Genomic DNA, 16,978 nt, shown 5'->3' with positions numbered 1-16,978 from the left:
GGCCATCTTACTGAACTAAGAGAATGCAATATGTTCCCTAGTGGGAAATCACTATTTCGCACATCCTACATCTTGCATTATTGTCTAGAATGTAGTCAGAAAAACCATGGAAACCTTCTTATTTTGATCTTTTCCATTCCCCAGGCCTCAGCTTTGCCACCAGCCTGGCTGTCAGGATAACTCCTTGGAAAGTTTCAAACTCTCCGCTCTGAAAGAATGACAAACATTAATGCTTCCTTTCTTAAGTGACTACTCTAACTACTAGGTGCTCACACAAATTATTTTTTCCTTCTCTTTTCAAGACAAATGACTGAATGCTGTGCTTTGTGTTAATTCAGTGACATCTGCATTTTTGAGTGCCAGCTGGGCCTCTCAAGGCTCTTAGGCATACCGAACTGACAAATGTGAAATGGCTTTAGTGGATGATGGCCGATAAATTGAACTTCTCTACTCACAAGCTGGATGTGCACAGCAACAGATTTTTAGACACTCAGAAATTCTTATGCGGCTTTATGATTGAGTAGAGTTTTCACAGATCATTGTGCTAGATTTAGGCATGCAAAATTATGCACAAGTTGCAAAAGTTTTTTTTGTTGAATGAGATGTTATTACTTACAGGGCATGGTTTCCATAAACCACCCTAAGAAGTGCTTTGATAGATGAAAAATTTACTATGTTAAGGATAAGAGTCCAGTATATGTATATGCATCTCACTGAAATAACTCCATTCTTTTTTCCTTATTGTTCTATAAAAATCTGAGATCTGCAATTTACTCTTCAAACTAAATACTCATCTCCTTCACAAATTTTTACCAGTCACAATGGAAGTAGTACAAGCCTGTAAATAAACGTGTTTGCAGAAGAACTGAGCAGCTATCAAGTTACCATCTTCAAATTGTGTCCTATGCATCACTTACTCTCGATCAGAGAGGTTTTTTCATCTTGATAAATCGCAATTCAACATCATAGTGCTGTACATAAATGAGCAATAATTACTTACATTATCAGGTTTTATTTCAATGGAGATGTTGCATATTGTTTGACCTGCCATGCAGGTAGTGGCTCCCAGCACAGATACAAGTTCGTTTTCTAAGTTCATGCCATCCTTCAGAAGGACAACAGCTGTTTTATTAAAGGTCACACGCCAAAATATCTTCACATCTTCAAAAGCCCTATAAGCAAATCAAAAGAGTATACATGTACTGAAGGAGAGCACTATTGCTTTAGGAAGCATAAACCACAGAGGTAACTTTTTTTGTTAATATTCAAAACTTGTCACTAGGGAACCAACTGACTTAAGATGAAAAATTTTCTCTTTTTACTTAAATTCCTTCCTCTAAAAACCTGTTTACATTACTAAAAAGTAACACAGGAAGAAAATAAAGCAATTATGGGCACCTAGATTCTACTCAATGTTTGTTTCAGAAAACATAAGATTAGGTGAATAAGAGATACTGGTACTTGGAAGACAGGGATGTGCCCAAGTACTTTCCTTAATACTATAGTAACCATTTGCCTGGAAAGGCAGGCAGAATTTGGATTTCCTATAAGTTTATGGAACTTTGAGTGCTTGAGCATATTTGTTTAAAGTACACATAAATGCACAATGTATGTATGTGTTAATTAGAAAAAACACAGTATCTGCATGAGTGAAGACATAAACATAGAGTTGACACTTCGGTATCTTCTTAATTTCTCATTTTAGTATTCACACCTACTTATATTACACAGGGACATGAGAATTTGAATTACACCTTTAGCAGTGTAAATACCTTAAGCAAAAATTTCACACTTGCTGCCTTATGGTATAAGTTGGGAAATATTTGTTTTTTCCATTTCTGTTTTATAACAGTACAGTGACAGACCTAATCACACTGACAACTTAAAAGCCCATTTGCCAAATTCTGGGAAGTTATTAAAGGAGCTGAAAGGCAAAGATTTATTATAAAACTCTATAATAATCTCTTGCACTAACAGCAGCTTATGTGATTCAACACAGCATATTACAGTGTATGAGAAGAGCACTTGAATCAGCTGTTGCCTGCACCTGTTTGGTTGCCTTGCAACAATCAGCAGCACCTCTCTGTTTTCTGAGTCTTCATCAAGTACAAGACCGCTTTGTACTTCTGGAATGAATCCCAAAATGCCATTCTGGAGATCACTTCCTATATAGGAAACAGTCCATGAAAGTAATTAGCAGGAAAGTTAGGCTGAGACTAAATTATACTTTTAATATGGAAAGCTGCTAAAAAAATAAAAACTAGGCATCAAAAGCATGCTGCAAAGTACCACTTGGGGATGCCTCAAGAAAAATTCTTTTAATATTTCTATTCTTAATTTACACTCCATACTTATCTAGAACTTCAAATGTTGGCATTTCTAAATTTTATTTTAACCAGTAGAATAATTTTTTTGAAAGTAACTTCCTTATGAGAGTCCTGGCACCATCCATATGCATAAGCTTGTATTTTCAGCAGCATTCAGCAAACTGACTGAATTCTGTGTCCCTTTACCTCAAGAGACTTGGTGTTACAGTAGTCCAGAACAGTGTCAAAAGCCTTGCTTATAATGCCCTTATGAGATATCACTTCAGCTATATTATTTTACTATATTATTTTATGTTTACCATAACCTTTAAAACATATTCTTTCTAAACAGAAATGAGCCTCAGTGTGCCCCTAGATGGACAGCATTGCCGTAGTAGGTTATGGGATTAAGATGGGCTTCCAAGGACATGACTTTACCTTTTTTATTCATCCCACCTATAATGTTGCTGGACCCATTTATTTTCCCAAGGTGTTACATCAGCTTTTCTTCTGCATGTCTAATTCAGTGTGTGGAAGTAGGGAGCTGCAAAATACTGCACTGTTCTCATGGGAATGTAAATAACTTCCACAAAACAGCAGTGGAGGAAAAAAAAACGGGGTTAATGAGGGGAAAGTAATGTCTTCACAGTGTCCCATTAAATCGTGCTTCTGAAGGATTTCTCCTTACACATAGCGATGGCTTTACTCTCCAATTGAAAAGGCAATCTATTTCCAACACAACGCTTATTAAATATCAATATATATACTGAAGATTAACAGAAACCGCACGTTTGCTTATGCGCATGCACAAGCATTTAACCTGTGGTATCTTTCTATATATACAGTTAAATGCAGATACATGCTTTGACTTTTAACATAAGCTGTCTCCTGATTTTACTTTATGTACTCATTGTACTCAGGGTGTAACTCTAGAACATGTTAATACATTTCTGTGGGATTCAATACAAGTTCAAATTCCAGCCTGTGCCTATGCACATACTTCTTCGGTTAACCTGCACATATGGGCAACAAGTTACTTGCACAGTGAATTCTAGTGATGGCACACATGAAGGGAACGTGTTTTATATGATCTGTTCTTGCATACATAATTTTGGTTGCTGCATACACTCATTCAACAGCACAGTTTAATCCTCATTCCCAACACATACCTTGTATAGTTAGGACTATCTAAATATACAAAACTTCCAGTAAATGTTGGGCCTTACATATAATTTTCTTGATTAGCCTAAACTGTTCCAGTTCCCAACTTGTTTCTAAAACTTAATCTATATTGCAGTTAAACTTGGTTTATATTCAACTGATGAGTCTGATGATAGATACCTAAAAGCTAAGGGAAATTTAGCTCAGTTTCTCACAGTAGTGTGTGGTGACTGAAAGAAAAATTCTTCCCTGATGTCCATATAAGCCCATTCCTATCCTCCCTCCCGAGAAGAAGAGGATGACTAAACTGCAGATTGAATTGCATAGTATCAAGGAACGAAAACAGAAACTGTTTTTATACTTTGTACAAACCCCATACAATGTAAAAGTGATAAAAATGGCAAAGAAAAACAAAAAAGCCTGCAATGCTACTAACACATGAAAGAAAAAAAACTCAAACTTAGGCTTTCCCTTCATGAAGTAAAATGGGACAAGAACAGAGATAAGCAACAACTCTAAATGTATTTTGAGCTACATTGCTAAGGGATGCATGGTGGGCGTGATGCATTAGATGCTTCCTCTGATCTGGAAAACTTGAGATTTGGAAAAAGAGTACCCTGCTTAATATCAAATAGAATTCAGATCTTTACATGAAAATTGCTATTAGAACATACAGTTATTTACTGTTATTTAATTCAGATGTATTTACTAATTTTCTGGGGGAAAAAAATATTACCTGAAATAATTACTGTTGCAAAAGCAGAAAATCCATATTCATCCTTCCCTTCCACAATCTGAGCTCCACATTGAGGATCTGAGAGGAAAACATAAAACAACTCCTGTCCTTCAGGCTCATCATCATCAAATATTTTTATGGACATCTTGCTTTCTCTTTCTCCATCCAGCAAAGTCAGAGATACTGACTTTTCCTCAAAATCTTCTCCTTCCATTGCCCATGTGAAGTTTGATTTTCCATAAACGTTTCCAAAAGGATATGAATCTACTCCACTCTGTGAACTCACTCCCCCAAAGGTTTTAACAGTTACTTCAATATCACCAGTAAAACCCTTGGTCCTTCTGATATGAAGTATCACTGTGTTGGGGGTACTGTTGTTTGCGTCTTCTTCAACATAAACAAACTCTGGTCCCAAACTTAGTATTCCATGAAGAATATCATTAGCCAGGATATTAACTGTTGCAACACTGAAAGCTGGATTCAAACGTGGACTCCAGTCAGGATTCACAGACTGAACATCCAAAATTTCCACAGCAGTCAAATTTACAAAAAAAAATTCCTCCATTTCAGACACAGTGTCATCAATTATTGATATTTCTATCACAGCATTTGTCTGAAAACGTAAAAACATAAGCTCTCCATTGTCAATGGGTATAAAGTCCTCTAGTCGTTTGGCACTTCCTGGAATGGTCTGATATGTTAATTTAGTGAGATTACTTTGAAAACCAAATAATCTTTGGACATGTAATGTGACTGCCTGAACATCTTCTTCAACTGAAACAGATCTTGAGTTAAGAGCAAACTGGAAGATCCCCATTGGCTCAACTTCAGCTATCGTAAATCCTGACCTAAAACAGAAAAGGTATCAAAGCTGAGTGAGGAAGTATGAAATACGAAAAGTAAAACATCCAAGCAGCATAATTTCCAGTGAACAGTCAATGATGACTTTAAGAAAGTGGGTAAAAAAAAATGCCTAAGAGTAGAGGGAAGAAATAGTAACCATACAAGGAAAGATGTAAAGAGCTTCCCTGAAAAATGTTTTTGGAATGATTGGATTGAACAGGTTTAATGCTTCCTGAGTCCGCCCAGGATACAGAGTAAAGGATAAATAAAATAAGGTCTTCCTGAGAAAATGAAGTTGCAAAGGAAAGTATGATGTCTTCCTACTGTGGACACAGTGCAGGGAGATATATTACAATACAGTCGCTCTGAGTAATACTAGTTTTAACTGTCAAACAAACTTCCTGTACCAAGGGAAAACTGTGGAGTAGACGGATGCTAGCAGATCTACAGTTTTAGCCAGGAAGCTAGAGAATGAAAGGAAATTATTTTAAAACTTACACTGGGGCTTTGAAATGCTAACTGTCCCCTCACAACATTACTCACAGGAATTTTTTCCCTATTATCAATATCAATTTAAGCTCTACTATGTTCATATTAAATATATCCCCTTCTTATTAGAAAATAAGCATAGAGACCAAGACTCTCTGCTAAACCTTGGGTCTTACACTTCTCACTAGAACTGACCCATTATTCAGTGCTAGAGGCCACCAAATGGCACTACAATTACAGTGAGAGATTTAGGTTAACAAACTAGAACTTTTCCTTGTCTAAGGAAGTCAAAAACTCTCCAAAGTAATTGTGGGATGTAGTCTTAAGTTTTCTAGGAAAGGTCATCCTCGTATACTCAAGGTATTTGACTCACACGGCAAATAGGTGCTCTGAGGACACCAGTCCACAGGACAAACAAGCCTAGGAGAAAGGGTCAGTCTCAGGAGTTTAGCCATCCAGTTGATTCTTTACTTCCTTCAGATTTGCCAATGTAATTGTAACACGGTGAAGCCAATACCTTTCTCCATAGGCAGTGTTACTCTATGTCCATTCTTTTTACAGCACTTTTAGCTATCAATCAGTAAGGAAGAATGAAAAGAAAATAGTTTGAAGAACAGATAACAACTTAGCTGAGATGGAAAATTACCTTAAATGTAATATTTTTGTTTTTAAGAATAAAAGGGGGTTTTTATATAAATTAGGTATTTTTTGAGCATTTCTTGTTTCATTTTATTTATTTTAAATAATGTTTATTATCTAAGATGTTCTGAATATGGATTTTTAGAGACACTAATGAAAACTGTCAGAGTGGCTTTCATTCTTCAGCTTCCTGACTAGAAGTGTTGATCTTGGTTCTTCATTTTCTTAACTGTCTCCATCATTCTAGACACATTCTAGGTGCCTTGGATCCCAGTGATATGAAATAGACTGGAATTGGAGAAAAGCCTCAGTTCTAATCAGGTCAGATCTGCAGTATTGACACTTGTTTCCGCCTGAGACAAGACACACAAATTTATCAAAGGCACTACAACTTGCTAGTGACCTACAACTTAATAGGGATTTGTATAAGGTGTGTGCCTGTACACAGGTCATAATTCTTACAGCATCTGTGCGACTCAAAAGTATAAGTAATATCCTTACCTCAGGCGAGCCCCACCAGACACATTGCTGTGCACTGCTGTTAAAGTGATGGCAAATGACTCGTGTTTATTTAGGTTTGGAGTTGCCTGAAATGAAATCACTTTACTTTGCTCACCAGAGGAAAATACAACAGTGCCTGATGGAAAAGAGAGAGTGAGAGAGAGCACAAGTCAAAATCACTAAATAGGAATCCTCTTTTTACCTGGGAACATGCTGAGATAGGGACTTTAATCACAATTCCACTCCATTTAGGAAGAAGAAATCTGCATTACAAGGGTCTTCCCTATATAAAACTGTCCTTCAGGGGCATAGCATTGTGCCTACCTCCCAGACACGTATTTATGAGGCTTAGTTCTTTTTTTGCTCATAAAATAAAAATATCCCTTACAGATAAAAATTAGACCATACAATTTCATTCTAATAAGTTTTCATTAATAGAGGAAGCATGTAGAGGTACAAATAACTAAAAAGTAGTATCATCACTTATGCAACTTTCATAGCTGTTTCCTCAGACAAGTACTTACCAAATGGAGGAGTAATATTGCCTGGCCAAGCAAAGTCAGTGATTAGGTCTGGTGGATATCCTGAAATCCAGTTAACTATTACAGAGCCATAAACTCCTTTTCTGGTTATGACAGCCTGGCCTGTCCCTGCTACAATGTCTGTAAGTCGTAAAATCACAGAGTCAAAGCCAACCTGTGGAAACATAGTAGATTTTGTTATAGAAAATGGAATAAAAATGGGCAATAACATATGTGAAAGCGTACCATATTTTGTAAAATAGGCATTTTACTAATTATGCATGCATATAGATGTATGTATGTGTATATACATATGCGTGTGTGTATATATATATATATACATCCTTCACAACTCTTTAACAATACTTTTAAGTCTTAGATTTCTGAGAATTAGATCTCAGGGAAAAGGAACCAGTATGACTGACATTTCAGTTCTGAAAACACTGAATATAGCATTCTGTGTCTGTTGTTTAAAAGAAAAATGAACCAACCAGCTGTTAATACTCACAGGTAATAGCTGTAGTACTATATACATACATATAGGTCTAAAATAAATTATTAATTGTGTATCCAGCGAAAAGTAAGTTGTTGCCACACCACATTGTTCACAAAATTGTTTTTGCTAGTATGATCTACTTTTCTTTGACCAGCAAATGGGACTGAAAAGATAATTTGCACATTCTAAAAGCAATGATAAATGGATATACAGTTGTAAACAATGTTTACAGAAAAAAACATTTGAATTAAGTTCAATTACAAATTAAAAGACAGAACAGTGCTTCAAGACAACTAAAATCATTAAATAAAAACTTCAATAAAATTCAAGAGATGAAAACTCAGCATGCTATTGTCTTTGTGTGACACACAAAAAGGGAACTGTAGCGCGTGTACCATATCAGAATAGGCAAATTCTCTTTTCTCACTCACATACAAGGTAGACAAATGGAAAATTTCCCACTCAGTGGTTAGCCAAATATACTGTCAACTGCATTAAAACCCAGCAAGACCTCCATTTCTTTTTGCACATAATACTGTGCACATGCTGTTATCTACTTTGGGGCTGCTATACTTTAAGGAATAACATTGTCCAGAATTATTTTCCTTTAAGTCTTAGAACTTCCATTTCATGTAAACAAAAGTATAAATTAACCATAATATTTACACTATTTACATTTTATAGATGAAGAAATATTTTCAAACTGTATTAACACATTTTTATGAGAATTTGTATCAGAGAAAAGATAATATATAGTACAAGTAATAACTGGAAAAGTCTTGTCAGTTATTAAATTGGTTGCAATGATGAAAACTTCAAGGAGCCAATTGAATTCTTATAGCAGCTATCTATCTTTTGTAATGAAGTGTACCTTCCTTCTGTGGTAGAAATGTTATACTGCAGCCAGTCTACTGACCTGTGAATTGGCAGCTTCCTCAGGAATAAGCAGAACAGCTGACTTTGCTTTTCCTAATATTTTAGGCACATCCTTGGCACTTCCCCTAACCAGGCTTACATTAATCAGTTCCAGCGTAAAATTCAAGCCCAGTAAAATAAATGCCTTTGAGAGAGAGAGTTTAATTAAAAAGGTAGAAATTTAATTCCACTAAAAACATGATATCCACCAGTTCAAAGAATTAAGTAGCAGAACAATCTGCAGATTTTGTTTTACTTGCATACAAAAAGCAGAGTCTTCAAGACAAGAGTTTTGTTGACTATGTTTCTCAAAAGAAATACAGCTAAAACATCAATATTGTGAATGTGATTTACCAGCAGTTTGTTGGAATGTGACTTTGTGGAGCAACTATTGCTATTTTAATAAATTATATCTAACACAGTGGGCCTCAGCTTGATTTTAATCCTCAGGATTAAAAATATGTAAGATAGATGTAAGAGGATGTAAATGTGGATGTAAGACTGTAATAATAACAACAAACAACCAGAGAACACAGAGAACTGAAGGTAAATTTCTCTGCTGCTTCATGAGTCAGCACTGACAGATCACCATTTACAATCCAAAAGGGAAACTTGAGAAAATATTTGTATACATATAATAATAAAATATTGAACTGATAGTAACACAAAGCAATGACGGAAGGAAACACTGAATATTTTAACATATGTATAGCGGTGATTTTGCAATTATTATCTGAAAATGTGATATTTAAACACATTTCTACTCCATAAATAGGAAATTCATAATGCTAAAACTCTCTTTTCTGTGGATACTTCTTCACAGTGGATACTATTGAGAGTTTAGTATCTTATTCCAGCACATTTGTATTGTGATGAACACAAATGGAAACAATACATATCATTGGAGCTAAAAGGATAATACAGACCTGGCTGCTTATTGGCACTCTTTTCACTCCAAAACTGGCACCATCTTTTACTGTGAGGTATCCCACCTCATTCTCAGGTGCAATTAGCGCTTCTTCATGATGAGACAAGATACGGTACTCAACGATCACTTCTCCAAATGCCCCAGCATGCCGAGTTACATTAATCTGAACATATCGATCCAGGTTTCTATCTACTAATACTGACTGCTGATCAGAGTACAGGGCAAACACTCCATAGGGATCATCATTTGCAAAAACATTGATCTTTGAAATTCTTTTCTCTTGATCTAAATCTGCTCCACCTTCTACTGAAATCAGCCGCACCACATAGCTTTCATCCAGTTCTGGAACATCATCAGGTAACAGGTAGATAATTATCTCAGCTGTAGTCTGCTGGTCAGCAATGACAACAGATCCCTCTGTCCTAAGAAAGTCACCTGTGACGTCAGATTCACTATGTAATTCCCAGTAAACCTGGAATTAGTTTAGAAAATGCACACAACGAAAGTAAAGTTACTCACAGAGTCAGAAACTTTCATATTCAGGATTCAGTACGGATAGGATATGGAACAGATTGGTTTTAAGCAGGTAAAATAGAAATTGGTTTAGGTATGCATAGAAAGAGGCACACAGACTATCTTACAAAAGGAGGGTATGTTGTTCCTCTAACAGTACTATGAATGTAAAGATTTCCTTTGTGTATCTTCAGAAGATTTATTTAAAACTATATGGAATCTCTGAACCATTTAAAAAAATTATTTCTATTTTTACACCAAGACAGCCTTGCTGTTTTTTCTCTTTCCAAGCTTCCTCACATCAGAAAGGGGTGAAGAGTTCTCATTAAACACAGCAGATGGTTTTATTGATTTTTTAATTAAATGAATAACTGTTAAAATGCTGACTTCTAAACAACTTTAGATAAAAACCAATATGAGTCATGGTTCAAAATAGTCTGATTCTTACCTTTAAGTATGCCTGGAAAAAAGCAAATTGTGATGATCTCAAAGAAAGCTCACTATGTAAGTATGTTCTGTTCTGTTCTCCCATCAAAAGCACAGTGGGAGAGGGAGAGAGAAGGAGAGAGAAGCACTGTAGTACTGTTTTTCTGTTTTTTTCCTGACCAGAGGAGACTGAATCTGACTCTCCAAACCAAAAGTACTAGGGCTGAGCTCTTGCTAAATTCAGTCTAAAAGGTAACATTTAAAAAATGAATTTGAGAAACAAGAAATTGAAAGGCACAGAAAAAAATATTCCTTCATACATTGATTCTGAGGATCATTTAAGGGTATACTGTTTATTAGGAAAAGAGTCAGAATACCGTTATGTTTCCCAGAGTGCCTTGAATTCGTCTGATAAACAGCGTAATACTTTGTGGCCCTTCCACTGCTAAGGGTTCTGTATAGTTATTCTCAGTTAATGATTCAGGAGCAAACTGTACAATTCCATTGGGATCACCAAACTTCTGTATCTTTAAAAAAGTAAACAAATAAACAAAAAATCAGAAATGTAGAGTGACTTGTATTCTTGTTCAAATCATTAAGATTTTCATTGCTAGATGCTACAAGGCACATATGTCTATTAGATCTTCCTAACAAGTTTTCTCCTCTTAAGCAGATTCAACAGTACATTAGTAGTTAGAACTGAGAGAATCAAAAAAAAGCAACCCAGCAGACAAAACCATAAAGCTATGAGAAGCGAGTGATATCAAGCCCACGTGCACACACATGCACAAACACATGCACACACGTGCACACACATGCACAAAAAGATATCAGTTTCACATTTAGAGTGGTGATATATTATAACAGCCTCCTGGGGGAGAAACACATGCACACAAAGCAAGACTGTTATATGAAATCTATGGGTAACTTGCTCTTTTGTGAGAAAATCCTACAATGATACATAAACAAGTTTAAGCAGGATCTAAATTGAACAGGATTCAAAATATTATGTTGCCAATAAATATGGAAAGTTTTCAGGCTTGAATTAATAAAAGCATTATATGTAAACAAATTCAGGCAATGACAATGATTCTGTCGACTGAGTTGAGCTTCACTCGGCTTTAAACAAGTTGTAAATTACAAATGGTCTAAACACATTTCAGAGACTAATGTAATTTTGAAAGGATTTGGAAAACATACCCCATGGATACAAGATACTAAGAGAAAGCAGAGAAAGTATGAATGTCCTCTTTTCAGATTGTCAGCACTATCCAAGGAAGAAAAAGACAGAGTTTTATTTCAAATGCTCTGTCTGAATATTCTGCTGTTAAGCAGGAAATGCTCAGGTACCTTGGGCTAGTGTATGGAAACTCTTCTAACATTATCAGTTTGCAAACTCAGCCCTCTGGGATAGAGCTCATCCACATCCATCTGTGTGAATCACTAGCTCCAACAAGACTTCATGGTGAACTGACTTACAACTGAGTTGTAACACCAGTGCCTACTGTGAAGCCAATTCATTGGCATGCAAGGTGGATCATTCCAGTCCAAGGAATAAACCTGGGTCCCTGAAGAAGGAATTGAGGTGTCTGTGGAAATAGGAGCTAATTCCGTCAATGCTCTACAGACCAGAAAAAAATAAAAATCCAGTTTCTAGGAAAGATGTATTTTTTTGCAGGCTTCTTACAACAGCCTTATAAATATTTCCTTAGTTGCAGTATCCCTAGAGTAATAATTTGTCTTTGACAACTCCCTCTACCTTCTCCCACAAATTTCTGCATTTCTATTGCTCTGCAATAGTCAGATTCAGTCCTTTCTTTCATATATGAAAGCTGGAGCAGAAGAGGTCAAGAAGGGATGAACAACAAACTGGTATTTAGAAATAAGGACCCAATCCATGCTATCTCCAAAGCAACGCACAGAAATCTGCAAATAAGAGGGCCAGGTCAGGGCTTATATATACCAATTTTTACTGACACAAGGGATCAAAAAGCTAAGTGACAAACTATGAAATAGTTATTAATTTTTAGAACTTTTACAGGAAAAATATCAACAGAGATCTCAGAAGAAGAAAAAGCAATAATGACTTACTATTAGTGTAACGTTGCTTGCCTTAGGATCTATTTCTGTTTCACCTTTCATAAGGCTCAGTCTAATAATGAAGATCTCCTGAACTTCAACTTCTTCATGAGGACAGATTTGTAGATTAATAGCTCTCAGACCTCCTTCTCCTTCTCCAAAATAGAATGATCCATTCACTGGGTCACCAATGTCACTATTCAGGGGAGATAAAACCTCTTCTGAATTGGGTCCCAAGATGTCCCAATTAATCTGTGGAAGATATCAGTTTCACATTTAGAGTGGTGATATATTATAACAGCCTCCTGGGGGAGAAATGACAGAGTACCACAAGTGACATAAAAATTCTTGTGTCTGGCAACTAGCTATGTTTAAATCTTTACTGTTAATACAGGATACAAAATATTAATAATTAATTCTATGTGGGAAAATATATAAGCCTTTGGAAAAATAAACATGATTGATAAATTACAAATGAAAAGTTTTAAGTGTCAGTTAGCCACAATGCCAGTTTATGAAATTCTAGGTATTAGTAATAGAAAAGAGAAACTGAGATTTCTTTAGCACATAACAGGAAACATACAGGCCAGTTTCTGTTTCTCTCCCTTTCATGATTTGTTTTGCAAAGCTCCCCAAATGACTACTGATGACCAAAACTATTTCCTGTGAAGTGTGATATCAAGACAGAAAATGACAAATATTTTCTTAAAAGTCTGCAATAAAAGTTTTTAAGCCCTCAAATGATGCATACATTTTCAGCCTGATTAAAAGCCATAATATTTTCAAAATTTCCCACAAATTAGATGGCTTTGGAGGAGGTCACACTCAGCACTTCAAAATTATTATTTGGGCCGTTTTGTTTTCCAGTTTTCTCAAATGACTTCTGGAAAAAGTCAAAGAAGACCAAGGTAATTTTTATATGGCAGGAGGAGGAGCTGATGGCCTTTACTGCCAATCTTCCAGTCATTTGCCAAGACCGTGAAAGGTCTACTTGGTTCAGATTTATAACTTCATTTTGTCAGTGGTCTGTACAGAGTAAAAAAAAAAAAATCTAGAAAACTCATAGTAAACAATTTACTGAGAAAAGTTTGACCACCTTCAGGAAGTAATTCAACTGAACTAAATTAAACTACTGGTGGTGCATGAAATGAACCATATTTTCAGTGGAGCTAGTTCCAAACAAAGTACACAAGACCATAAGAAAAGAAAGAAAGCAAGAGAAAGAGAAGATTAAAAGGGTAAAAACGTTTTCTGTTATACTGCAACTATATGCAATTCATATTTAATAAAAAGCTGCAATTATCCTATTAGAAATCAGTCACAAAGAATCTCTTGAAGGAAAATGCAGGAGCTTTTTGACCTAGTCACTGGAAAGCATTCAGTCTTTGACAGCCAGGACCCACCTGTGTCTCCCCTAACAATCTTCCAGTCCTTTCCAGCACCAGGGACACTGTCGTGCGTGTATCAGGATTGGGAAGAATAATTCGACTTTGGTTGAGAAATCGGACGATGCCCTGGGGGGAGTCACTTTTAGCAATGGTGACCTGGCTCACTAGGTGGAGCCCAAGGACTGCTCCACCAGTGGCTCCTGTCAGCTGGATTTCAAATTGCTCTGCAAATTCACTGCATGGAAAAGGAAAAATAGATTCTGAGACATCAGAGGAAAAAAAAAACAAAACCACCAACTATACTTAGTAATTCAATCATGCATCTAACTGGATCTGTTTAAAGGTATACAGAAGTCATCTCTGTAAACACACAGTAGAAGATTCCTCCCATTTGCATAGCATGGTGATATCTGAAATAAAAATAAGGTTCTATTTTCTACTCATGTTAAATTTAAAAAAGAATACGGTGAAATATTTTATTATTCACAGCAGTAGTATTAACATCCAAAATTTCTGATAATCTAATTAAAAAAATATAATTGTTTTCATAAAATTTAACAGGAACAATGGAACTCTAATAATTGCTTCTTTTTTCCCTCTTTAAATTTAGGTTATTTTTCAGCACTGCAGAAATTTGTTTTTCAATTCCAATTCTACACACAGGCATACTGCACATGCTAAAAAAGGATTTCTCAGAAGTAAATTAGTGAATAAATATCTGAAAATTTAATTACCTTTCTTCATCATCTATAATAGAGATATAAATAAAAGTCTGGTTCTGGCCATGATAAAAAATGACAGAATTATTATGGATGACATAGTCAACACCATCAGGAAGTGCAGAAATGCTTCGAGAAAGAAGATCAGCTGTTACATAGCCATAGGTTCCATGCTTTCTCACAACAGGAATCATGATTAATCCAGCATCCTCTTCCACTGCAAGAATAATTTAGAAAAAGTTATTTTATTTCAAAATTTATGCCATAGCCACAGAGTTATCTTCTAAACCACAGTGAAAACTTAGGGTAAACTTACCCTGTAGAAGGATATACTGTGGATCAAATTCTATGATGCCTTCTGCATTATCACTTTTTGCTATAGTGACTCGTACTGTGGAGATATTTCCTATTATTGGAGGTTGATCAATCTGTAGACCATTTTCTTTTACAGTGAAATCAAATCCACTTGCAAGAACATAAAAAAGAAAATTATATTTAAAATTCTTGTGAAAGTATTAGACTTTTTGGTCACACTTTTTCAAACTACTATATATGCAAAACTAGTTTATTCACAGAAATGTGTATCTTTCATTTTTTCTTTCTCATTTTATTCTTATTTAATTTCATGCAACTTGACAACTTTTATGTAATGTACAGACTTTTAACTTTAATAAATCTTAATCAGCAAAATCTTTATACTAATGTTAAAAGAACTGGGTTTCCCATACATCCAATTTCTATTATGATTACTATTATAGCTGTCTTATGAAATTTTACAGTAAAATAGCTGAAATCCATTGGTAATTTTATGCAGGTATATCAGATTCCAAATACAGTTTGTTCTTCTGCTTGTAATCAATTAATTGGCAATTTTATCTTTACCTTCCTTGGAGTTCTACTTTGATAATCATCACTGAAAAGTCTTCAGGACCTTCAGGAAAGTCATCATCATGAATTTCAACCAAAATCATTTTACTCTTCTCATGTGGTTCAAACAACAATTCCCCTACTATGGGAGTGAAATCAATTCCCTCCTCTGCAGTCCCATTTATTATCTGAAAGCAAAGATGCACTTTGCCATAGGATCCCCTGGAACGCACAATAGTGATGTTAACCTGAGGGAAAGAGGACATTTGCTTTAAAAAATGGCTTTGTTTTTCTGTTACAGTTGCCTTTAGGAGACTGTTCTAAAGGCATCTTTTCAATGGTTCTGTCAGGTAACAACAATTTGCTTTAGTAAGTACAGAGTACATGTAACTTAGCAGATAGCCTTCTTTCTCAGAGTATTAAAAAACTCCAGAAGCCTGAGACCGTCATTATGGAGACTGTGCTACAATAAATGTAGAATAAATCTTTGATTTTTTTTTTTTCTAAAGTTAAGCATAAATCTAGCAACAGTATTGACATCTATCAATATTTTACATAAGAAGGAATTTTAATCTAATACCCATTTTTCTTCTTCTGTTGTTTGCAATAGTTCCCGTGAAAATGTAAACTCTCCATATGGAAAATCACTGGCAGCCATGGTAATATTTGCTGTGCTGCTAGATTGATTTATGAGTCCTCCGTCACTGATTCCAGTTAGTTGAAACTGGTAGTAATGCTTCTCCTCAGGACGGTTGTCATCTGCAGCCTAGGGAGAAGAACCAATGAAAGTTAAAAGGATTTAAAACATTTCCAGGGAGAGAGATATAACTAATTTCTAACCAAGATACTAACTAAAAGGAAGTACTTGAAATAGCTACTGTTGTAAAATCTCTCATATACCTGTATTAGAACAACTGCTGCAGACTGCCTGTCTCGCATTGTCAAGGTCCCCGATGTCTCAATAAATTCTGTGTGATGAGGAGGTGTTATATTCCAATATACTATTATCTCACCAAAAATCCCTGGGCCACGTGTCAGGCTGCAGGTAAGAACACAAACACAGATTTTATTTTCTACCTTTAATATTTAATATCCAATTCAGAGACAGTATATCATATAGTTGTGCATGAAAGAAATATTATCAGCACTGTGAAGCCTGAGTTTTAACGTACTAAGTCACTATTAAGGTCTTTACAAATCCCTCTCCAGAGCAATAACATTTTTGCAGTTCTGTTTTACTTCCCTGTGTTGGGAGGCATCTTGAGCTGTATTTTTACTGAGAGGTCTTTAAAGTTTCTTTGCACATACAGCTCAAAGGTGGGGGCTGAAAACTGAGCTCTCTTGATTCCATTCTGCTTTTCTGTAGATATGCAAAACAGAAGGGAAATGTGACTTAAGGGTAATGCCCAGAGACAATTTGATTTTTAAGGCACAAGGACACTAGAATACTA

The 16,978-nt window shown here is 35.6% G+C and overlaps 1 protein-coding gene across 1 annotated transcript in view; it reads right to left on the bottom strand.

Annotated features, from left to right (window-relative positions):
* ADGRV1 (adhesion G protein-coupled receptor V1) overlaps nt 1-16,978 on the bottom strand; it is a gene marked incomplete at both ends in the record, with an annotated part of 282,764 nt that overhangs the window by 170,794 nt on the left and 94,992 nt on the right. The window contains 15 exons of the mRNA XM_082336231.1: nt 1,001-1,172; nt 2,048-2,165; nt 4,204-5,051; nt 6,676-6,811; nt 7,200-7,371; nt 8,609-8,752; nt 9,534-10,007; nt 10,852-11,001; nt 12,566-12,805; nt 13,957-14,176; nt 14,676-14,877; nt 14,977-15,125; nt 15,543-15,775; nt 16,108-16,293; nt 16,428-16,566. Of these exons, the coding sequence (XP_082192357.1) occupies nt 1,001-1,172; nt 2,048-2,165; nt 4,204-5,051; nt 6,676-6,811; nt 7,200-7,371; nt 8,609-8,752; nt 9,534-10,007; nt 10,852-11,001; nt 12,566-12,805; nt 13,957-14,176; nt 14,676-14,877; nt 14,977-15,125; nt 15,543-15,775; nt 16,108-16,293; nt 16,428-16,566 (3,583 nt within the window). The remainder of the gene's footprint in view (nt 1-1,000; nt 1,173-2,047; nt 2,166-4,203; nt 5,052-6,675; nt 6,812-7,199; nt 7,372-8,608; nt 8,753-9,533; nt 10,008-10,851; nt 11,002-12,565; nt 12,806-13,956; nt 14,177-14,675; nt 14,878-14,976; nt 15,126-15,542; nt 15,776-16,107; nt 16,294-16,427; nt 16,567-16,978) is intronic.

The sequence above is a fragment of the Platalea leucorodia genome, assembly GCF_965183815.1.
Source record: "Platalea leucorodia genome assembly, chromosome: Z".
Lineage (NCBI taxonomy): Eukaryota > Metazoa > Chordata > Aves > Pelecaniformes > Threskiornithidae > Platalea > Platalea leucorodia.
This window is presented reverse-complemented; position numbering and strand designations above follow the sequence as displayed.